General features: G+C 35.1%; 1 protein-coding gene across 1 annotated transcript; it reads right to left on the bottom strand.

The window, feature by feature from the left end:
- Window positions 1–24,615, bottom strand: LOC150077805 (ATPase inhibitor mai-2, mitochondrial-like). Its single transcript, XM_090384220.1, has 5 exons — window positions 24,500–24,615; window positions 19,129–19,174; window positions 4,815–4,840; window positions 858–921; window positions 1–681 (listed from the first exon to the last, which is right to left on the bottom strand). The coding sequence occupies exons 1-5, from the start codon at window positions 24,553–24,555 to the stop codon at window positions 544–546; spliced, it is 330 nt and encodes a 109-aa protein (XP_090240346.1). The 5' UTR covers window positions 24,556–24,615; the 3' UTR covers window positions 1–543.

Here is a 24,615-nt window from a genome sequence, read left to right on the forward strand (position 1 = left end):
TTTTTTTTTTAATCATTTAGCACATTTAATAAAAATTAAAGAACTGTACAGAATCTACTATTTACTGCCAATAAATGCACTATTTAAAAGTAATTATCCAACATCATTCAAACACAAGAAAGAAAATTTCAATCTGGGAAGCAGTGCATTTTCAACTATTACAAACTACGAAGGGAAATAACATCTAAATATCACAAAGACAAGATCAATTTTACTTGTCAATGTCATATTTATGGCAAGAGTAATATAAATTTGAAATCCCAATGTATTTTGCACTTCTATTACCATGTACATAAATTTACCAAGTAACCATATTTAAAAAACAAAAAAAAAAGAAAAGAAACAAAAGAACCAATAGCAAGCTTTTATGGTAGCACATCTTGAACACATTTGAATTTTAGTAAAACAATTACTGAACTAAAAAAATAAAACTGATTGAATGAGTACTAATTATTTGTCTTGTAGATATTATGCTAAGTTTCAAAACAAGTCTTTCTTGCTAAAGAGATCTAGATAATTTGTTTCCTAAAAAATCTTCAAGGTTTAGTCATCGTCTTTCTGAAGTTCCTTCATCTTCTTTTTATGGCGATCTATAGCTTCTTGATGCACCTTGATTGCCTTTTGATGTTCATCTATTTCATCATGTATGTGACTCTTCAGTTTGCTAATTTGCTCTTTTTGCTGAGAGAAAAAAAAAAAGTTCTAAATATGGAAAGTGAAATTTTATCATATTTCATTTGTATTGTTTTTTAAAAAAATACTAATACTAAAGCACCCCTAGAAAGTGAACTCAATGTTTAACTGAAATATAAAACAAATTAGCAGTGTATGCACACAGAGTAATAAAATATCCATACCAGTTTTCTAAAGTATTCCTCTTCTCGAGCAGCTTCCATCTTCCCAAAACTCCCACCAGCATCTCTAAGTGAAAATTTAAAAATTATAAACTATTAGTAATATATTCATATTGTAAATGGTATAGACAAAATAACAACGATATTGGCATGGGCCATTCCAAAGTGCTTTAAAACAGGCACATATCTTTATGCAGACCAAAATCCCCTTCTTACAACACCTGACACTGAAATTCATAAAATTCTGTATGGGTAGCAGATAACAGGAGCACAGGTTGTGCTTCAAAAATGTTTACAAATATTTCTTGAGACTACAACAGTATCATTAATAATATACTGAAAATTCCCGAGCAGATGAAAGATCAGTCAGATAGGCAGATACAGTATACACTATGATAAAGGTGACCAAACAGACTTAAGAGATTCTTAAAACTGTTGAAAAAAAATACTCCAATTAGTAAGTTTACCTTGACTTTTGCCATGCTAAAATGGCTTATTGTCAACTGAACTGTAGACAATATAGACAAAAAGTAAATAGTTCTTACATAGAAAAAGATAAATACATGCCAAAAGTAGTTCTCAAAATGTTGTCAGTAGCATAACTCATTTGATTGTCAAAATTATATTTTTATTATTGACCAACTCAATAATGTAACAGCAAAACCCACCTCCTGAAACAAAATATGAATTCATATGGGTTCAGTTTACTGCATTACTTATACTCATGTATGTTATGACATCTTTTTATTGTACACTAAACATATTTCATATGTGCATTTCTTTACCTTCACTCATCAGGCACAAGAATATTCCTATACTAGGAAGTCCCAAATCTCACTCTCTTATGCACAGATTAACACTTACTAATGGCTTGATTGGGTGCAAACACTGCCAAGTTAACATTTTTCCCTCCATTTGCTGCATTTTGAAAAAAAAAAAAAAGGAATTTTCTTGCCATAAAAGTTACCTTTATCTATTTCAATTATAATTACATTGATCATTTTATACAAATCTTGTATAAACTGATCAATGAATGTTCCACATATTCATATATATTTAAGTTAAACTGATTTTATATGTAATGGAATCCAAGGTTGATAATTACATTTTATCTTAGTTGCCACTGTATCATTCAGAAACTCAGACATACCACAGCTTTAGAACACAAATTTCAGCCACTGCTTCAAAGTCTACTGGAAATGCTCCTAGTACTTAAAATATTTTTTGCATATAGATAGATGATGACAGGATTGTATGATGCTCTTTAGTTCTGTTATTTCTCACTATAAAGCATCCAGGTTTGAGAATTAAATATTTAGTTGAAGTGACCAGCATAGAAATTTATTAATCACACTGATCGAAATAACTGTTCTTCTAAATGTAAATCTCATGAAAAAAAGTCCTTTAATGAAGGACTTAATGAAGAAGACACGTCATATTAATTTTTTATAATCATAACAGCTTAAGGTTCATTCTTAACCCAAGAATGGCATACCCTTCCAAAAAGTGCTACTGATGCCATTTGAGATAAAAAATTATCTTCTATAGTGACACAAATATTAATTTTAGTATTCCTCAATCAAATGTATTTCGATATGCATCAATAACTGTTAGAAATTCAGAAATACTATCATAAAAAAAAAATAGTTACAGTAGTGCAGTGGTGAATGTCACAATGCTATGTTTGGTTAATTAATTCTGGTATTCTGCAGTAAGCATAATATTTTTAATGAATATTAACAATTAGATCTGCTGGAACAGGTGCAGAGAAGGGCAACAAGATTGGTGAAATGAACAAAAGGGTAGTCTTACCAAGAAAGGCTTTAGTTCTGCAAATTGCAGTGTCAGGAGACTAGGCACTTGCAAGGTGATCTGATTGAGGTGTTTAAGGCTTTGAATGGGCAAGCTCAATGCTGATGGCATAAATTCAAATTGAGGAACAATGGTTGAAGGACAGATGCGCAGACATTTGCCTTCAGCAAGTGGGTAGTTTAAAATAAATGCAAGGAAACACTAATTTGAGGGAATGGGTAGATGATGTGGGAAGGGGTTTTTTTTTTTTTTTTGGCTGATACTTTCTTGCATCACATGTCATCACTAATACTAAATACAGTAGAACGTCAGTTATCCAGAATAATTTGAAAGGCTGATTTTACTTCTTTTTCTTTTTATCAATGGTAGTATTTGAGACATTTGTTTATTATGCTACAAGAGTATTTCTATCTGTTTTTTTTTTTATGTTGTACATGCAGTGAAATGTTGGATTAGGACTAATGTGTGTTTTCTTCGAAATCACAAGTAATAGAGTTTAGTAATTTTCCATGACATTTTATTCTCTTCATTTCATATTTTGTTCATTTTAGGTTTCAGATTCAGTAAGAATACAGTAATATTGGCTGTAAATTGCACAATTTATTATTGTTCTCAGTTTTTTTTTTTTCAGTAAAATGTCAATGAAAAGAAACAGCACTGAAATTGGCAGAAAATCAGGAAGAATGCAATATAATCAAATTGAAATTACTTTAAATTTTTTTCCACATAAAATTTGTAAAATACTCATCCATACCTATTTGAATACACACACATATGTATGTAAATGTGCAAATTTTTATGTATAAGTTATTAATTATTTTATTTATTTTTAATTAAATAAATCCATTTTTTTTCACACTATTTAGTCTTTTTCTTTTACCTTAATACATTATAACAGAATTTATTTAATTTTACCTTACATTCGATTATCCGGAAAATTTTGCTACCTGGAAGAGGTCTGACACAAATTATTCTGGATAACTGATGCTCTACTGTACTAATACTAACTTATACATTTCTGTTCATTTTTGGCAAGATGCCAGCAATGTTGAGAGGGGCATAAAGTATGATCTGTGCTTGTTGAAGCAAGTCTTAATCAATGCAAGACTTACATGAGCAAGGACAGTGTCCATAAAATACCCGTGTGGATCGTTTATATTAAAAAAATTTAAAAATCAATTGTTCGTGACAGTTTGAAAATACATGGCGACATAAAAAATTAAACTGCTTTGAATTATTCTGGCCAACTTTAAATACAGAACAGGGAGCACTTTCATGTAAGCTGCACTTGAACTAAGGAAGGATATAACTGCACCTGTGCTTGGGTTAGATCTCTATAGCGTCAACTAAATATGCTTTATCATCAATCATCACAAAGCATGCTATATCTTTACCATCTCTCATTTTTGCAAGAACTACAGAAGCACAATTTTAATTAAACTTTGATATTTGAAGCCTATCAGTGGTAACATTTGGTTTGCACAGATTTTATTTGATATCCATAGTAGCGTAAAGCAGCATTGCAATTTCAAAAATGAAGGCATAACAAAACACGACTGAATATATTTAAGACACGTACACAGCAAATCCCAAAGAGGTAAGTAATGCGGTATTGTTCAATCATGCAATTTACAAAAAGAAAAGAATTCCAAATGACTGCAAGAACTGAACTATATATGTGCATGTGAACATATATGCACTTGCATTAAGATGTGATGAAAGAGGGTATTCAGAAGAGAAAACAATGCTAGCCATTGCAATAAATTTTACCGGCAGGGCCATAGAGGAATTGCATGGCTATGCCAGTAAAATTTACTGTGAGTATAGAGTATATTCACTATTTTAAAATATTGCAGAATTCCTTCACTATCAGATAGAATTCAAATGCAGGACTCCAAAAATGAGTGACAAAAACAAAATAGTAATGAGCCATCTCTTATAAGCCCTCTATACTGTCACAGAGAATGCAAATATTAGAAATACAGCAAAAATAGTATCTAAAATACTAGCTTAGTGCTGGAAAGATGCAATGTTTTTAGCTACATTAACTTTGAATTTATCACACAAATATTTTAAATTTAAACAGTACAGCAAAATTAGCTGTGCATATTTTAAAAAGTGCATTAATATTGCAAAACCAGGTCTTACCTGACTGATCCACCAGATCCACCTCCCTATCAAAGAGAAAAATTAGAAGATATTTTTCAGTTTTTAATAAATAAATTTATAAAAAATAATACAAAAAACAAAAAATTTCATTTGCCCATTGTTTCCAATAATTTATCCAAACCTTCCTTAAATTTATCCAAACTACCCACCTCTACACTAGGTGGAAGTTTATTCCAACAATTGTTGTTTCGATGAATTAAAATTTCAGAACAAGAATGGTGAGGGAAACGAAGGGGGTCCTCTTACCAATAAAGGTTAAAGTTCTGCAAATTGCAAGGTCTAGAGACTAGGCACCTGCAAGGTGATCTGATTGAGGTGTATAAGGCCTTGAATGGGTTTTGAGCAGGCTCAATTCTGATGGGATTCTTCTGCTTGCTCAGATTACAAATCTGAGGGGGCATAAATTCAAATTGAGGAAAGACAGTTGTAGAAGAGACATGCAGAAAATTGCCTTTAGCCAGTGGGTAGTTGATTGCTGGAACAAAATTCCATCTGTCATTGTGGAAGTTGATAGCTTAAATAAATTCAAGGAGGAAATGGACAAACTTTTAGAGACTGGATGTGTGAAATTTTTTTTTTTGGCTGATGATACAATAAGCTCATATGATTGCTTTCTTGCATCACACACCTTTACTACTACTACTATTATACAGTCATCCTTTACCAATTTAAATTTATGTCCCTTGCATGCTTCATCCCATAAAAAGGAAAAATGCCATCAACACTTCATTAGATCACTCTGCAGATGCCTAATTTCCAGACATTGCAATTTACTGAATTTCAGTCCTTCTTGGTGAGAATATCCTTCTGTACCCCAACTAATAACTGCTCATATCTGCACCCTTCTAACAGACCTATCCTCCCTAAAATGAGGTTACCAAACCTATATTCCATATTCCAGATCTAACCATTGCCTTATACAATGGGATAGTTCTGTCAATAATATACAGAAACTTTGCCACCAAGCAAAGTTCCTGTATATCACTGAAAGAACCTCATGACCTGGTCTAGCAACTTATTTGCACTGCACAGAGAATTTCTTGTCAGACTGCACAATTACCCCTAGTTCTTTTTCATACTCCACTAGTTTGAGTTTGGTACCACCAAAAAAATGGCATGTCATTCTGGAATTACTGCTATCCAAATTCAGTAGCTTATATTTATTACAGTTAAACTTCAACTGTCATTTTATAGCCCATCTGTTTAATTTATCTAGATCCTCCTGAAGTAGCACACACTGATTACTATCACTAAGCCACCTTCCTTGGATGTGGTAGGTATTTCTCTGGCTCCCTCTCCAGAATCGAATCCTCATTCCCCATTATGACCTTGATAGGCACATAACCTACCATCGACAGCTGATAAGGTAGACACCTGAAAATTGCATCACCAGTACGAAACTGTACAATCTACTCAAAGTTATCCAGAGTCACCAGGAGTTTTAGATCGAAGCTGGATCTCTGCATGTATTAGCTGTAGGAATGCCGGGAAAGCCCATGGAGTCCTAGCGATGATTTATCGAACACTATCTTGTAGAGATATGGAGGCCATAATCCCACTGTATAAGGCAATTGTAAGACCACATTTGGAATACTGTATTCAAGTATGGAGACCTCATCTGAAAAAACAAACACATTGAGCTTCTTGAAAGGGTCCAAAGATGGGCAACTCGAATGGTGAGATCGACAGAAGAATGACTGTATAAGGAAAGACACTGAGTATGTAGGCTACAGAGCTTGGCAACCAGGCACCTCAGAGGGATTAGTAAAATGAACGAAAGCGGAATTCTCACTGTTATAAAGAATTTCAGAACTAAAGTACATAAATTTCAAATTACAGGGATTGAGGTTTAGATTAGATCGTAGGAAGTTCTTTCAGCCAGTGAGTCGTTTATTGCTGGAACAAGTAGCCTTTGCAGGTAGCTGAGGCAGACAGTTTGAATAATTTCAGAGGTCCACTGGATAGCTATCTGTGCGAGGACAGAAGCATAAAATAAATGGACTGAGTATATAGGGATGTATATTTAAATGGAGGTTCTGCCAGCTTTGATACATGATAGTAAGATTGGCGTACCAAGCGTAATAACGTGTCTAGCAGGAACAAGTTCACTATCTTTTTTGATTATTTTGCTTGAATGATTTTTTGATCTTTTAAAAAATTCTTAAAAAATTCCTGATTTTTTGATCTTTTAATTCCAGTGACATTCATCAGATTGCAATTGGAGGCAGGAATGGTGCCAACCAGTGACCAAGAAATCAAAAGAGTAGGAGAGCAGTAATATGGTGGAGGTCGCAGTAATGTTGCAAGTGGTCAGCAGTAACGTTGTGAGCAGAGAAAAACTTTAAAAGCTAGTACTCGCACTAGAAAGACACTAGTAAATCACACTAGGAAAACTGCTTGGCATCCAGGACCAACCTCCTCTGAATCCAAGGATGCTCTCATAATCAAGGCTAAAGGATTGCTAACTTATTTTGATGCTTCTTTAAATATAAGTGGAAAGAATCCATCAGTCTGAACTATCAATTTACTTTTAGTTTCAGCAATTTCTCTTTCCACTTGCCTCTCAGTCATCATGAAATCATTTAGTTCCCAGTTAGAATTCAGTATATTTCTGGTATTCCCATCCCTAAACTTCTTCCCACACTTCGCACAAATGCGAAATATTTATTCAGTTTGTCAAGAACCTGAACCGGATCATCGACAGTTATGTCATTTTATAACTAGTGGATCAATGTGGTCCATCTCTTTCCTTTTAGCATTAACATAAGCAAAAAGGACTTTTCATAATCTGCCTTAGCTCGCTTAACCCCCTTGGTAACTTGATTGCAAAATAGAGTATACTTAGTGTATATGTTCCCTGGTAATTTATAATCATCTCATCCATTTTTATTCTGTGCCACTAGTTCATCTGACATCCATTTAGGTTTTAAATTTTAAATAATACCTCTTAGTTGGTATAAAAAGCATATTAGCTTCTAAAATTACTTCCCATTTAGAATCTGTAGTTATCATCAGCTAGTCTCAGTGAAAAGAATTTAGACTGTAAGACCATTGTAGTCACCTTTACAAAAGTAAAATCCCTTCCCTCTATCCTTGATAATATTTATATCTTTAAATAAATCCTACAAATAAATACCATTTCAATCGAGAGCTTGGGCAAGGCACCCAAGCTCCCAATTGAAATGGGCCAAAATCTAAATCTTAATTTTCATCACATGAACTTCATAGTATGGGTCACTGAAATATACTTTAAATAGTGTTGCAGTATACGTTAAATTTAAATACATTAAATACAGTAGCTACATAAAAGCTGAAAATATTTTATTCCTATCTATTTTAATTTTAAAAGGTGATGTCTTATGAAATCACAGAAAAAAGTGTCATAAGATTGAGATACAAGTTCAAACTGAATAGTGTCAATTTTTTTGTTCATAATAATGAAAGTTAATAAATCAGGAGCTCACTGTAATGGTACAATTAATGATTTTCTCCAATCCACTGAAACTTATCCTTTTACCTCCAAATAATGTCATATAACCCACCATGACTTCTCCTCCAGCTTTCAGGTTTAATTTCATCTACACCTGCTGCCTTTCTCTACTTGATATTTTCTGTGATCATTTCTACTCCACTGAAAGAAAAAAAAAAAAAAAAAATTTCCCCATTTCAATCTTTTTTTTTCATCTTCAGTGATGTCTTCATCTCCTTTATTTATCAAATTGAATTATGGAGTAAATAATTTTAGAATTATTTACTTGATAATTCTAAAATACCTTCTGTTCAGTTTTAATTTTACTCTTATCATTTATTATATTTTTAAATAAATACAAAAACATTTTTCCAAAATCTTCTTGAGATTTTACTTTAAACCCTTTTACACATATCATACCTCTTGCACTTTTCTTTCTAATTTAATTAGGATTCATTAGTTTTATTTGTAAAAATCTGCTGCTTATTTCTTTTCTTTCTCTGGTTGCCATTTATGCTTCTTCAGTCACCCATAATGTTCCAGCGCCTCCGTAGCCAGGTGAGCAGGAGCAGCAGTGCATAGCACACGTTTCTTGATTAGACCCGGGGTTTGAGCCCATGACCACCAAATACGGAGGATGCGGAAAGGTCAGGGAATGACCACTGCATATCCCCGGAGCAATATGGCCTTAGTTGCTAATGCTCCTAAAAACCAAATAACAAACCATAATGTTCCAAATTTCCAGTCTTTAGAATATCTCTCCACATGCTTCTTTTATAATTTCCAGTAAAGCTCTTTTAAATTTTTCCCTCTCTTCAATTCCCTTAAATTCTTCATCAGGAACATCATTTAACTAGTCATTCAGTAAAGAGATTTCTATATTTAATTGTTGTTGGTAATTCTGCAAGATTTTTAATTTTCATTATTTAAAACTATTTCATGCCTCTCATTTTTCTCATTTTTAATTTTCTCAATATAAGATGATCCCAATATCAAATCCTCCATATGCCCTTGTATCTTTATCCAGTTGTGTAAGGTTCTTTTCTTCAATAATATAATTAATTTTGTTTTCTGATTTCTTTTGTTTTCTCCACTTAAATTCGTAGCTATGTTATGCTGAAGTACACTGTTCATAACTAAGTATGGATTACACAAAAATAAATTTTGTGCAATACATTTAGCCTTTTACCATTATTGTTAGATTTATCTTTCTTTCCATATTTCCCAAAAATACATCTATACATTAGTTTTCATTTCCTACCCTGCTATTTAATTCTTTTACCAATACTATTCTTTCTTTACCATTAATTTCTACTGCTCCTTCTAAGATAATAAAGAAGTCTCTTGTTTCATGTTTATAAGTCTTCAGCTGGGCCATATGAATAGAAAAATTTCAACACCAAACTTTCCATCTTAAAATTTATGCATATAAACATAAAGATGGAAAATTTAATTGAAAAATGATTAAAGGTTAAGCTTAGAGGCAAACTGCACCTTACTGCCACCTCTTATAATTTTCATGGGCCATTTAAAAATGTAATGTAAGTTAATGCCAAAACTTAGTGTGGAAATTGAAAAAAGTTATAAAAGGCTGTAGAGAATTTCAGAAATCAGTTACACAAAAACAAAAGTTGCAAAAGTTAGGACAGCCAACAAAAAATTAAGAGGGTACCTCTAAATGAGAGTACAATGACAAACAACAGAATAAATAAAGTTGGAAGTACAGAAAATCAGTTAAATTCATTTGGAGCAAAGGAAATCAGTTAAATTCATTTGGAGCAAAGGAGAAATTAGTCAAAAGATGAAACTAGCTGTTTGTAACACTTTTTATGCCTATTTTAAACTACTGTTTATAGTTCATGTTTATAAGTCTTCAAACTGGGCCATCTGAATAGAAAAATTTCATTACCAAACTTCCTTAAATAAAGACATTTATCAATAATTAGAATCTTCAGAAATCAGAGTTTTAATAAAAATAAATGGAACTTGTTGATGGAAGCAAAGCCAAGATTATATTACAAATGGGGAAAACAAGAAAAAAAAATCTTGAGATAAAAGATATCAAATCAAAAGCAAGTGAAGCAAACAAATATATGAAATTAGTTAAACAGATATTTGAAGCAAAAAAAAAAAAAAAAAAAAAAAAAAAAAATGAATGAAAATAGCCCAAAATTAAATAATGCAAGCATTAAATAAAAAAAAAAAAAAAAATCTGTTTATACTCTGGGATGACCATATAAGGTCAGAGAAGTTCAAAAAATTGAGAGAATACAAGAAATCACCATATTAGTAGTCATACAGGCGTGAACCGTAGTCACTCAAGCTAGATCTAACAGGAAACAGAAGATTCGTACTACAATAATGACCCATACACCCGCTGTGTATAATATATATATCTATTTTTCTTTTATGTAACCCCAAAAACGAGAGGTATTAGAAGTTATAGTACTTAGTACCATGCTTGGGTTGGAGGTTGAGAAGACGAAAGAAGATATTTGTTGACATTGGACTTCGGTAAACTGTAATTTTCAGGAAATACGTATGAAGGAAGGTTGTTCCAGAAAACGGCAGTTGAATGAATAAACGAGGAAGATGAAAAGTTGGTTCTGTGAGTTTGAAGTTGGACAGTAAATGGATGTTGGCGGCACGTGTTCGGACTGTTTTGAAAGAAAGAGCGGGAATTATAGAAGCCAATCATGGAAGTATTAGTATTAGCCACATGGTGCAAGAAAGCCTATGGCTTATGCTGCACCGGCCAAAAAAAAAAAAAAAAAAAACCGAACAAAACAATGATAAAAACAAAAAAATAAAATAAAATAAATAAATAATAATAATTAATAAAAAAAAAGGAAATTAAACCTATCGTCCTATGCGCTTCCCTGACCCCATGGTGCTGTCAAGATGACCTTTGAATTTCCCCAAACTGTCAGCCTCTACCACCCACATAGGCAACTTATTCCAGTAATTTATAACTCGCTGGCTAAAATAAAACTTCCTGCAATCCAATCTAAACCTTTCCCCCCGTAACTTGAATTTATGTCCCCTAGTTCTAGCATCATTTATAATCTTGAAAATTTCGTCCTCATTCATTTTACTGATGCCTCTCAGAGCCTTAAACACCTCAATCAAATCTCCTCTAAGGCGTCTAGTTTCCAAACTCTACAACCCACATATTCGAAGTCTTTCTTCATAAGGACGCCCTTTTGCTGATCTCACCAGGCGAGTTACCGTCTTTGCACCCTTTCAAGAAGCTCGATGTCTTTCTTTAGGTGTGGTCTCCATACTTGAACACAGTATTCCAAGTGTGGTCTAACAAAAGCCTTATATAATGGGATTATCACATCCCTATCTCTACTTGCAAAAGTACGATAGATCATCGATAGGACACCATGGGCCTTCCTTGCGACCTGTTTACAATGCTCAGAGAATTTCATGTCTGACTGTATCGTAACACCCAAGTCCCTTTCCTCTAGTACTGGTTTTAGTTGAACTCCACCAAGTGAATAAGTTATTTTGGGATTACTGTTTCCCAGGTGTAATACCTTACACTTTGTTGGATTAAAGCAAAACTGCCATTTTTCTGACCATTCCTGAAGTCTATCTAGGTCTCTCTGAAGAAGCTCAGCTTGACAGTGATCATTAACCACTCTACCAATTTTAACATCATCTGCAAATTTAGACATCACGCCCTCTATCCCTTCATCGATGTCATTTATGAAAATTAAAAACAACAGTGGTCCTAATACTGATCCTTGGGGAACCCCACTTCTTACCTCAACCCAATCTGAGGAATAGCCATTTATCACAACCCTCTGCCTCCTGCCCTGAAGCCATCCTTCTATCCATCTAAGGATTTTCCCAGTGATTCCAACCTGTTCCAGCTTATAAAGCAACCACTCATGTGGGACTGAGTCAAAAGTTTTGCTGAAATCTAAATAAACAATGTCGAAATTATTCCCTAAATCCAGCTCGTGAGTGACCCTTTCGAAATAGCGAACTAGATTTGTTAAACATGATTTACCCTTTACAAAACCATGCTGAGTATCCTTGAGAATTTCAATTCGATCCAAATGATCCTGAATTCCACCCTTGATCATTGCCTCCATGATTTTCCCTACTACTGAAGTCAGACTGACAGGCCGATAATTTCCAACTTCACTTTTAGAGCCACCCTTATGTATGGGAGATACATTTGCACTTTTCCAATCCAAGGGAATCTCCCCAGAGTCTAGTGATGCTCGCATAATTAGCCTCAATGGTTCAATGCACTCACTTGCCGCCTCCCTCAAGATTACAGGGTATATTCCATCAACTCCAGGAGCCTTACTGGCCTGTAGCCTCGAAAGCTTTTTCATTAAAAAATCTTGCGAAATTTCAATATCATTAAATACATATTTTTTAACTTCGCTCCCACAATTTCCCATTGCCACAAAAGGTTTTTCATTTGTAAATATCAACGCAAAATAACTGTTAAGTTCCTCCACAACGGCAGCTGGTGTATTTAATACTATCCCCTTTCCCTTACGTAAAGGTCTGATTTGGTTTGTCCTGCTCTTCTTAGCATTTATATATGTGAAGAATCCTTTATCCCCCCCTCTTTGCTCTGTTTGCTAGTGATTTCTCATAAACTGCCTTTGCCTGTCGAACCCTTTCTGTGGCTCTATTACAGATCATCTTGTAGCTGTTATAGGTTTCAGTACTTTTTATTGCTCTGTAACCTTTCCATGCCACCTTTTTCTGCTCAAGTAATGTGGCAACTTCACTATTCATCCAATTTGGAACCCTCCTCCTGGAGTATTTTTTTAATGGTATATACGCATTCAAGGCATCTGTGATTAATGTTTTAAAAGCGTACCACAGTTCAAATGTATTCATTCTCTGCGCGATATCTACCCAATTAATAGAGGCCATGTAGTACCTTAAGGCATCGTAATTCCCTTTTCTGAAATTAAAACCCATTCCTTTGCCTTTTACTACCGCTACCTCTCTCATCATCATCCACCGTAGAACTACGTGATCACTTCCTGCTACTGGTTCCTCTACTGTCAGCCCTGTTATGTCATCTGGTTCATGGGTGATGATGAGGTCTAGGATGTTATTTTCTCTAGTACTTTCCCTGACATGTTGATACAAATAACAGTCATCTAGTTGATTTAAAAATTTTGTTCCCCATGTCGAGTTTCCTTCCCATTTACTCCAATCAATTAGAGGCAAATTGAAATCATCCATAATAAGATATTGACGCTTACTTGCCCATTCCATTTGCATGTAGAGGCTTTTGTCATAATCTTCACAATCACCTGGTCTGTAGATTACTCCTACTCGCATTATACCTTTGTTTCCAACTATCTCACACCATACCGATTCTATACTAGCGTGTGAAACGTCTGAATCCGGGACAGCTATCGTTGCATTCATGCTGCTTCTGATAAGAAGCATTACCCCACCACCCCTTCTATCTGCCCTATCCTTACTAAATACATTATACAAGCCGTACTGAAACTCATCATCCCCAATTTCCGGGTGGCACCACGTCTCCGTAAGCCCTATTATGTCCACATTACTTGTTTTAACCAGCAGTTCGAATTCGCTCATTTTATTGACGACACGTCTAACATTACTATATAAACAATTAAGACTTGCTGTTCTTGTATACTTAACAACCATAACACAACCCTTGAAGTTTTTTAGGCTCGCTTCCCTGGCATTAGCTACTCGCTCACTTGAAACATTTCTGCCCCCAGAACATCTAGATAATATGTCCAATTGGGGTAACAGATAAGAACTCTTGAGGTATGTGCAAGAGTTACTTTGACCAATATTATCAGATAAACGCGTGTCAGTATTACCCACTTCCCCCCTAACTAGCAGTTTCCCTGAACCTTTAAGGTATCCTCAATAATACTGGCAAAAACCTTTGCACCACCTTTGTTTAAGTGTATCCCGTCTCTACAAAACAAATTCCTTCTACCTACAAGTGTGGGCCATGCTGATAGAAATTTCCCCCCGAAAGCCTTGCAGATTCCTTCAAGTCTTGAGTTAATCCACAAGGCTTTTAACATATAATCCCTCCTATCGTGTCTGGGCAGAATTGCAGACACATAGACATTATGGCCTAGCTCGTGGCATTTCCTCAGCATGGTCCTGTATTTTTCCAACAAATCGTCAGATCGTGTACGTTTAATATCATTAGTCCCCACATGAATAATAATATTCTCTTTACCCCCTTTAAAATCTGACAATCTGTTGGTGACATCATCAATAGTTGCTCCCGGCAGACATACCCTGGTTCTAATCCACCTATCCTTATTACAAAAAATATTCCCCGTTTCCCTGACAATGGAGTCTCCTAATAAAACAATGTCCTTTTTAACCAGAGTAGTTTGCACTCGGTTTTTCTGTTTTGAGGCTCGAATCGGGTGTGCATCATTTGGTAGATTGCTGGAGACTTGAGTCCCTGACGAGCTCCCAGATGCATTATTCTCGAGGGCAAGTACCCGTTTTTTCAGGGAATCAAATTGTTCCATCAGTGCACCAAATTGTAATTTAAGATCGGTGCACTCCTTACATCGATTACAAAGAAAAGAATCCCCAGGTGAGCTAGGATTAGTCACCAGGTCAACCTTGGAAAACATTCCACAGGTTCCACAACGGATTAAATCATGACTCACCCATAAATCACCATCGGCTATTTCCGTGTGAGTCACGATACCCTGTGACGTGTTTAAGGCAGATCTCGTAACTACCATTATAAAATTAAATAAATATCAATGAAAGTTAAATTTAAAAAAATTATATATATATAATATTATTAAAATCAAACTGTTACAGGAAAACCTATAACAAAATAATCCAACAATATCTAAATAAACCAAATATTTAAAAGTACTATCCAAAGGTAAACCACTTAACTGAGGAGCCCTGACTAAGCGCGTCCGCTCACCTCGAATGGCAACACTCGATCTGTAGAAGAGACATGCAGCAGAAACAGTACGTCTATGAGACAGCGAGAGACAATGTTAGAGATGAATCATTAATTAACCTAACTGCCCTCTTCTGAATGGAATCAAGAAGCCTGAGAGAGGTTTTGGGGACACCACCCCAGATGTGGGAACAATATTCCATGGCAGGGCGGATTTGCGATTTATACAGAGTGAGCAGCTGTTTGGAAGAAAAGTAACACCGAGAGCGAAAGGGAAAACCAAGTTTTTTAGATGCAGAGGAAGCAATATTTGTAATGTGCTTGTGTCAAGAGAGATTAGAAGTCAGAGTAATCCCCAAAAGAGATATATCATTTTGCCTAGAAATCGGAGTGTTACTAAAGATAAGCATAGGAGCAGAAGAATCCTTTTTGCGAGATATAAGGCAAGACTGAGCTTTAGAAGGGTTGAAATCAACTAAGTAGTCTTTGTCCCGCTGGAGAATTACCTAAAGATCAGCATTTAAGGAATTGGTAGCAGATTTTCGAGAAGTTGAAGCTGATTGAGCAGGACAAGGTTTCTCAAAATGGAAAGCAATGTGCTATCATCGGCAAAACTATGGATAGGATTTCCAGTCAATGGAAGGTCATTAATATACAAGAGGAAAAGAGTGGGGGAAAGAACTGAACCTTGGGGGACACCAGCATTAGTGGAGAAGTTAGAAGACAGAGAGCCATCTACCATCACCCTCAGTGAGCGATCAGAGAGAAAACTGGATAACCAATTACTAAAAACAGTTGGCAAACCATAAGATGGAAGCTTGTTTAGAAGACCTTTATGCCAAACATGATCGAAAGCCTTTGAGTTGTCAAGAGCAACTGCTTGTGTTTCACTGAAACTTTCCATTGAATTAGTCCATAAATGGGTAACATAAGCCAGAATATCACCAGTGGATAGACACTGGCGGAATCATACTGGCGATCGTTGATCAGATGGAAGGTTTCTAGGTAGTTTAAGAGTTGGCAGTTAATTGATTTCTCCATTACTTTAGAAAGAGTAGAAGTAATTGCAATGGGACGATAATTGGATGGGAGGGATTTGTCACCCTTTTTAGGAACTGGCTGGATATGAGCAAATTTCCAAGCAGAAGGAAAAACACCTTTGGAATAAGAAAGCAAAAAAAAAAGGTTGCATAGAATAGGAGTAAGTTCAGGAGCAAAGGTTTTGAGAACAAGTGGAGAAATACCATCAGGACCTGGAGCTTTCTTTCTTAGCATCAAGATTTGTCAAAATCCTTCTGACATCCTTTTGACGGAAGACCACAGGAGGCATTGAATGGAGTGTGTTGAGAATGGTGGGAGGTGTTTTACCAAGATCATTAATACATGAGTTGGAAGAAAAATGGGACACTAGCAGGTCAGCTTTATCTTGGCTGAAGTGACAACAGAACCATCTGGTTTGGACAGAGGTGGGAGCAGAGATGGGCAAACGTTGCGGCCAATGGCTTTGGCAAGAGACTAGAATGCTCGGCTACCATTAGGGCAAGGAGCAAGTTTTCTACTCTTAGCCTGTTCAAAGTCTAGTTTGGACTGATTAATAACTGCTTTACATTTGTTGTGAGCGTTGGTGTAGGCAGAAAATGAAACTGAAGAATTAGAAACAAGCCAATTACGATATGCAACATTCTTCTCTTGAACAGCCTTAGCACATTTATTGGAAAACCAAGGTTTAGATAAGGGACGAGATTTTAAAGTGGAGTGTGGGATAAAGGATTCCGTTCCTGCAAGAATAATTTCACTGACACGATCTGAGCAAACGTTGACATCAGAAGTTTTGAAACAGTAATCTGACCAAGGAAAAGAAATCTCGCAGGTCACCCCACTTTGCATTCTTGTATTGCCAAACAACACGAGGTTCTAAGTAGTCATGAGATAAAGGTTCCATTGGAGAAGAGACAATTATCAAGTTGTGATCTGAAGTGCCTAAAGGACCTCTCACTTCGACCGTGTACTTAGAAGGGTTGTTTGTGAGAAAAAGATCAAGCGTATTGGCTGTATGATTAGGATTGTCTGGTATTCTTGTAGGTAAATGAACAAGCTGTGCAAGGTCATTATTAATTGCAAAAGCCTCAGCATCTCGACCAGCTGGGTCGGTGTGACTAGAAAACGGAAGCCAGCTGGAGTTGTGAACATTAAAATTACCAAGGAAAATTACCTCACTGTTCGGAAAGTTGGACTGGAGAAAGTCAAGTTGCAAAGAGAGGAAGAAGTCAAAGAGTTCCAAGTGATTAGTGGAGTTGGGAGAACGGTAGAGACAACAGATGAATTTGACACAATGAGGCAGAGAGATTTTAAGCCAGAGAAGATCAAAGAGAGGAGATTCCAAATTGCCAAGTCTCTGACAGGAAATATCAGAACGGACATATGCACAAGTACCACCTTTGAGGCGAAAGGAATCATACAGCGAATAACTTGGGCATCTGAGATGAGCAGTAGTTGAATCAACCTATAACTGAGATTCTGTCAGAAAAAGTACATGAGGTTTGGCAGACTGCAAGTGGAAATGGACATCGTTGAGATTAGAATTTAGACCACGTATATTTGTGAAATGAATTAGGAAGTGCTTGGGAGGTTTAGATCTTTTCGCAGATAAGCTTGCTCTATTAGTTTGACAATTCGTGGTGTATTCAATAGTAAGAAAAAGTGGGTGGGACATGCTGTATGAAGTAATGAAATTTTGGATATGGCATACACATGGTAAGAATATACCCAAATCCTTAACATAACGTGGCCTCAACAATGCTCCCCGAATACACACTACTCGGACTCCCTCCAGTCACTATCTGGCAGAGTAGAGGTAGCAAGATTATACACTAGCTGATCTGGAAGCCTCCTAGAGAGTTACCAATAGGTTCGGTCCAGTGTACTAACTAGTGGCCGGCCTGCGAGCACCGTTTTAGAGCTGTACCCTCGAAATGTAAGGAATATTGGATCTTGCCACGATGTTCATCATAACCTCAAAAGTCATCAATCACACTGCATGATGGAAGAGATAGGGAAGGGTTGACCGGAACTTAGCTCTAGAGACTAAACATGGGTTCCACCACTTCAAGCCTCCAATAAGCAAAGTGGTGGTATTGCACCGGTTGATGAGAGTCATCTGCCACCTAGTATTGCCTGGTAACAGGGGGGCGGCATTCCTCCACACCTCAACCCCTGCTTACGTTGGTTCACACCTGGATGGTCACCCACCATGTACTTGCGCATGGAGGTTATACCCAGGATTACTAACAGTCCCACCATCATGAAGGTGGAAGCAGAGGATTTGGCTGTCACAGACCGTCCGGACATTGCCAAAATTGGGTCCACTTGACTTGAGTGTCACCCGAATATCAGCTCCATCAGCGTTTTAGATTCCCACGTAGCAAGTACAGCTTGTCTGGCATATCTGAGAGAATGTCTGTGACAACCTCAAGGACCGATGACATTTGGATGACAATGAATGCAGATATATAAATAAGCAGTTTAAAAAAAAAAAATTAAGTAACAACTAGACTCACATGAAAGGATACAAGTTTTCATGATTATATATTCAAAGCTGATTTTAGGCCAAATGGTCCCAAGTGAGAAACTTCTTTGAATGCACTCCCAACAAACAAAATCAAAGTTGTTTCTCTAAGCTCTTAGTTTTTAATTTTACCTATACTTGAAATGAACCAACTAAAGAAACTGAGCTTCATTGTAACACTGCATTGTGCACACTGACATCTTACTGGCAATGCATGCATTAGAGCCTTTCCATCACACGTAGTACCTGCTCCCAAAATTGGTTGCGATTACATTAGAAAAGATCATGGCAATGAAAAAAATAACTAACCTGAGAGATTCAATAAAGACAAACTTACTTTTCCTGATCCACTACCCCATTCTCCTTGAGACGATAGATTTTGACTGAAAAGGAAAAAGAACCAGTATCAGAAATTGAAAATTTCAATTAAAAAAATTATACATTTTTCTTTGAACTGCTTGGGGTTTTTTTTTTTTTTTTTTTGTTAGTTGTTGGCACATAGACTTCTGTGGCCATAATGCACCTCCCAAAGTATTTACATTTTACACTGATCCAAGCCCAAGTAGGGATTTGAATACGCGACCTTTGGGTTGCCAGGCAAGCACTTTACCCACCTGGCTACCCTGGTCGGCAACAGCTTGGTATACATCAAGAAGCTGGATGGATGGATTCAGGGCAGACCATATCTCTACCTTTCTGAGCAGTTTTATTCAGGTCATTAATGGTACACTAAATTATTTTAAGGAGTCAATATTTTTCTAATTATGATGCTTGGGAACTATCTTAATACAAAATAATAAAATATTTAAAAATAATGCAAATAAAAATCTTAAAAAAAGTCTTTTAGAATGAAAAGTCTAACAGTGACACAAATAAAATTAAATTGCTTCTTTATTAAATTTTTTTGAACAAAAAAAACTTGGAACAATTGGAAAATTGTAAGCACTTTTTTTTGCGTTCAATCTGTCGTTAGCTACTCCAGTCTTGCCAGTGATAGACAGTTTTGAACTTCAAAGTTTCAGCTTATGAAAGAACCCCATTAGACAGAACCCCATCAATCATCCATGAATTAACATAAATTGTTTATTAACAATTTATATTGATTGATGTTTTGGCATTACTATTTATAATACACCTAAGATGCCATTGCTGTCTCAAGACTTGGTCATTTGCTAGCCAATGGGTGACCTCTAACAGCAAAGTTATGCTGACCAGTGAATAACATTAAGCCTAAGTGATTACCTATGGTACATTAAGAAAAAAAACTTCAAATTAAACACACAACAAAAAGTTGTATATCTTTGATACTGAGCCATGGTTACTTTACATAGCAAAACAGTTGGGCTGTATTTCAACAAAGATATTTAAATAATTAAATTAAAACTACGCATTTCTGCATTCAATTTCTGTCTAGAACACTTCAGTCCTCTAGTGACAGAGACTGATTTTTGTCTTTAAGGCTTGGGCTTTTGCTCACAACATAACTCTGTAACCTTTACTGCTTTGCTATGCAGTATAAACACATCTTACTATTAGAAGTTAAAAAGGTGTAAAACTCATGTGTATTGGGAGCTTTTATTTCACTCTGATGAGAGACCAGTTAGTTTTGAAACAGTTATCACAGTTTTGTGTTAAGTTTTAAATAAGTAGGGGATTAACTTTTTTGATGATGCGGTTTATAATAAAATCATATTAGCAATTTAGGCTGATATTATGGATAACATGCAAGATTTAACCCTGACAATATTTCAGTTCATTCTTCATCTACTCCATCCACACAGCTGAAACTCCTAATAGTTATTGAAAATGTTTTCTTTGAATTATCCACTGAAAATTCTAGATGTCTGTTAATTATCCCACAATTAGGAAAAATTATTAAGTTAAATCTAATTATATACATGTGTTGATTGGCAACTGTCATGTACAGTTATCAACAGCAAGGTCAATTTACTGTTGTATGCTTTCCTCAAATCGGTAATGCTCTGTGTTCATGGCTTTTTTTTTGGAGGTGTGCAGTTTTAAATTTGTATTCACTTGCAACAGGCCTAAAGGGAGTTTTAATTTCAAAAATTAATTAAAAATGTTTTTAAAATAGGACATGAATTTTTCATATTTTTGCATTCAGAAAAGATTGAAAATAAAAGTGATATATATAAAAAAAGAACAATTTTTAATTATTTTTTTGCAAATATTTCAAATTTTCACATTCTGAAAATCTGAAATTCTAAAGGAATTTCAGATTTTCGGGACCTTAACACAGGGTTAAGACCACAAGACATTGTTATACTGTCTGAAAATTTCACGGTTGGTTTTTCTATTTGTAAAATGAAAAATTTGAATATTTGGGAGAGCTCTTCTAAAAGATGTGAAAAAGCAAAAAGTCTTAGCCATGTATGTGTAAACCACATCCTAATAAGTATGTGGTTTACAACCAAGTCACTTAAAGTTAATTAATAATCTTATAGCATTTATAAAATAAAGCTGCTAATATTTTAGAACAAAAAAAAGAACTAGTTTTGGACCAGATTTTGCAAGTTGGCAAAAGCACTGAAATTGGCAGTTTCAAAGATTCCAGTTACTGTTTTTTTTTGACCTTCCATATTTCATTGCTGAGAAATTATTATCATAAATGTACTTCCAAACAAGGAACATAGTTTCAATACATTATCCATAACTGGGAAATTTTATGAGCATATTCTAAACAAATTAATCAACATTCTAAATCACCTCACCCAAATCAGATGAAAATAGATTAGTAAGCAGTTCTGGGAATTCTAGTTGTAAAATCATTGTTTACACATATGAATGTAAATAAATATAGCTAACCATTGCCTACTAAATAGTCAGTTGTTGATTGTTGATTTTACAGAACATCAACACCTTAAGCCATATGGCATCTTGTTTACTAGAATATGCAGCCGTTTGCTTTTAATTAACCATCTCACTGCAAATGATAAACAGTATGTTCAGTAGTTTTTTAAAACATTTTATAAAACTATTGGTTAGTCTTCAGTATGAGGTTCTTACCCACAGATCTTTGTGACAATGAGTGATAGGCAAGTCTACCTCTTCCCACTGCTTCACAGTGATTGGATGATCCAATCCTGGGAGGAAAATTACTTTCCTAATTTAAACCAGCACCGAAAAGGGGATAATAGGGAAAAATTTCCCCTCTGCCACTGGTTTTAAATCAGGAAACAAAATTTCACACAGGAACAGACAGCAAAATGCCATTCACTCTAATCCAAAATTGTGGTGATTAACAGCCAATCACTGCAAAGAAGTGGAAGGAGCCAGACCTGTGTATCACTTGTCGCAAAGTTCCATGGGTAAGAATCTTGTACTAACCAAACCATTGGTTCACCAAGTACTTAAATACAAAATTTCCAGGATTTTAAAAAAAATTAAGGAGAAAAAAAAGAAAATTAATGAATTATTACGAAGCAGCTAATTTCCAAGGAAAAGATCAAAAGAAAAGAAATTTTACCTACAAAGGACTACAGAGGGTATAACTACCAGCAAGTTATACTCAAAGAATCTAATTACTCACAATCTTTCTAAGAATATTCTCAAGGGATTAGTATTCCCAGTCTATATTTTATAAAAACAGGTAAAAAAAAAAAGTTAAAAGAATATTCTATACAAAATATATCAACAGTTTTTCATCCAATGGAACAGCTCTTAAACAATTAATTTAGTGACACAGTATACAAAGTTATTACAATCTTCTATTCATATATACAGAGAAATTCAGAATAATAGGCCAAATTATATAGTGGATTACAGTATCAGAGAAAAGGATGCAAAGCTAACATGATTACACTGGAAAACACTAAATAACATAACACGTGAAACAATGTGAATTCAGAAAATAAAATTAATAATAAAAAAAAAAAAAAAAATAGAGTACCACTCTTCCATGTAGTCCGTAGAAAGCTGGTGCCAGTTTCAGCAAAAACTTGTGTTATGTGATAATGCAATCACTATTAGCCACAATAAACATTCACAAAGACTATCATTTGTAGAACACGTGTACTTGCATATCATACAAATGATTTGTTTTGTTTTGTGCATAACAACTGGCAATTGCAGCACCATTTTGCATGCCTTAGCCCAATGCATATAAGCTACTTAAATGTGTATTCCACAATTAAATTATGAAACTGTCATGCATTTGCATATGGCAAGCCTTTTATTACATTGAATAATGAAACAATGCTACAACACAAACTGTCAGCATAACATTGACATTCACATTTATTGCACATAATACTAGCATTATTCCACAATACAACTTTTTGCTGAGACAATTTTTCTACAGATTAAATGTCGTTGTTCCATTTTTAGGAGCATCGGTGGTTAAGGCCATGTTGCTCCACGTATATTGTCTACACAATATACACGGAGCAACCTCAGACCATGCATGTGTTCTGAGGTTGATTTTCTGTTTGTTGGACAAAAAAACCCGAGTTTCCGGGAGAAAAACAATGCTATCCTCAACCAAGACTGAATAACTTAGCCACATTGTGAAAAAGACTCATAAAAATTCCTCCCATCATCGAAGGGATTCGAACATGAGTTTTTTCCACTTACTGTGAGGAGGACAGTGATCCTATCAACTGTACTATGCACAAGGGCAGATTAAATATGGGAAGAGAAATCAATCTTGAAATCAATAAGAATCTTACATTTTTTAATAAATTTTATTTTATTCTTGGGGCAAAAATAGTCTGCAATTTCCTTTCCTTAAAGTTATGAATAGTTTTGTGGATTTAATAGATCACTGGTAGGTATGTGGGAAGCATTCCATTTACCTACCCCACTGAAACACATCTTTTGCCCACTGAAAAGAGCTCCGTCCATATATGATACCTTCGAAGATATCATGGATAACATTGATTCCCCCATTTTTTGAAACATCATGCTTTCCTATAAAAACGTTTCAAACACTTCAGTAGAAATAAGTCAAAATGACCTGCACCACTGACAGCTAATTCAGTATTCAAAATTGCAGTGCTGTCTGTATCTAAAAGTAAGTTGAGATTTTTCTTCTTAGTGTTAACACTCAAAGCTTAGATAACAAAAGTAAACGTAAGCTCTCCTGATGTTTACAGTGGATTTAACACAACTGGAAACATCAGATACAGCTAAAACAATTTATTAGTGTTGACTTGTTCAATGGAGAGGGCATCTGCAAAAGAAGAAAAAAAAATGCATACTCATTACAAAGTCGGTAAGTCAATAATATGAAATTAAATAAAAATAACCGATAGAGCACAATTAAATATAAAGTAGTTGTGCATACAATAAAACTGTTATTTTTGCACAAACTTGGTTACCTCAGTGCATTAAAAGATAAGGAAAGTCCTGCTATTTAAATTTGTATCATCTTCTATAGGAAAGAGCTTTCTGAAGCTGTTTGGAATTATTATGCAGAGATTTCAAATACTGCAATACAACATACACACACTTATTTCACATACACTAAACTATGTATAAATAGCTTAAAAGTAAAGGATAACTTTGTATGATGATGAAATACTTGGTTGTTTCTCTATAAATAGCCAAACACTGCTATACAAGAGATACATATGACTTCCTCACAACTGGTTAGTATGTTAATAAATTTACATTGCATGGATTCTATTATGAGTGACATCACTAGCAATACACTTTTATTTTTTAAAGTGCATTAATTATTACCTTACCTCCACATTGATAAACTAGGGGACAACCGGCGAATACTACTCATTCGAAGTGCCATGACAAAATTAACACACCTACGCACCAGCACTATTAAGCAGAAATAACGAATTCAGTAGAG

The sequence above is a fragment of the Mastigoproctus giganteus genome, chromosome 11 (assembly GCF_048544385.1).
Source record: "Mastigoproctus giganteus isolate SK-2022 chromosome 11, ASM4854438v1, whole genome shotgun sequence".
Classification (NCBI taxonomy): Eukaryota; Metazoa; Arthropoda; class Arachnida; order Uropygi; family Thelyphonidae; genus Mastigoproctus; species Mastigoproctus giganteus.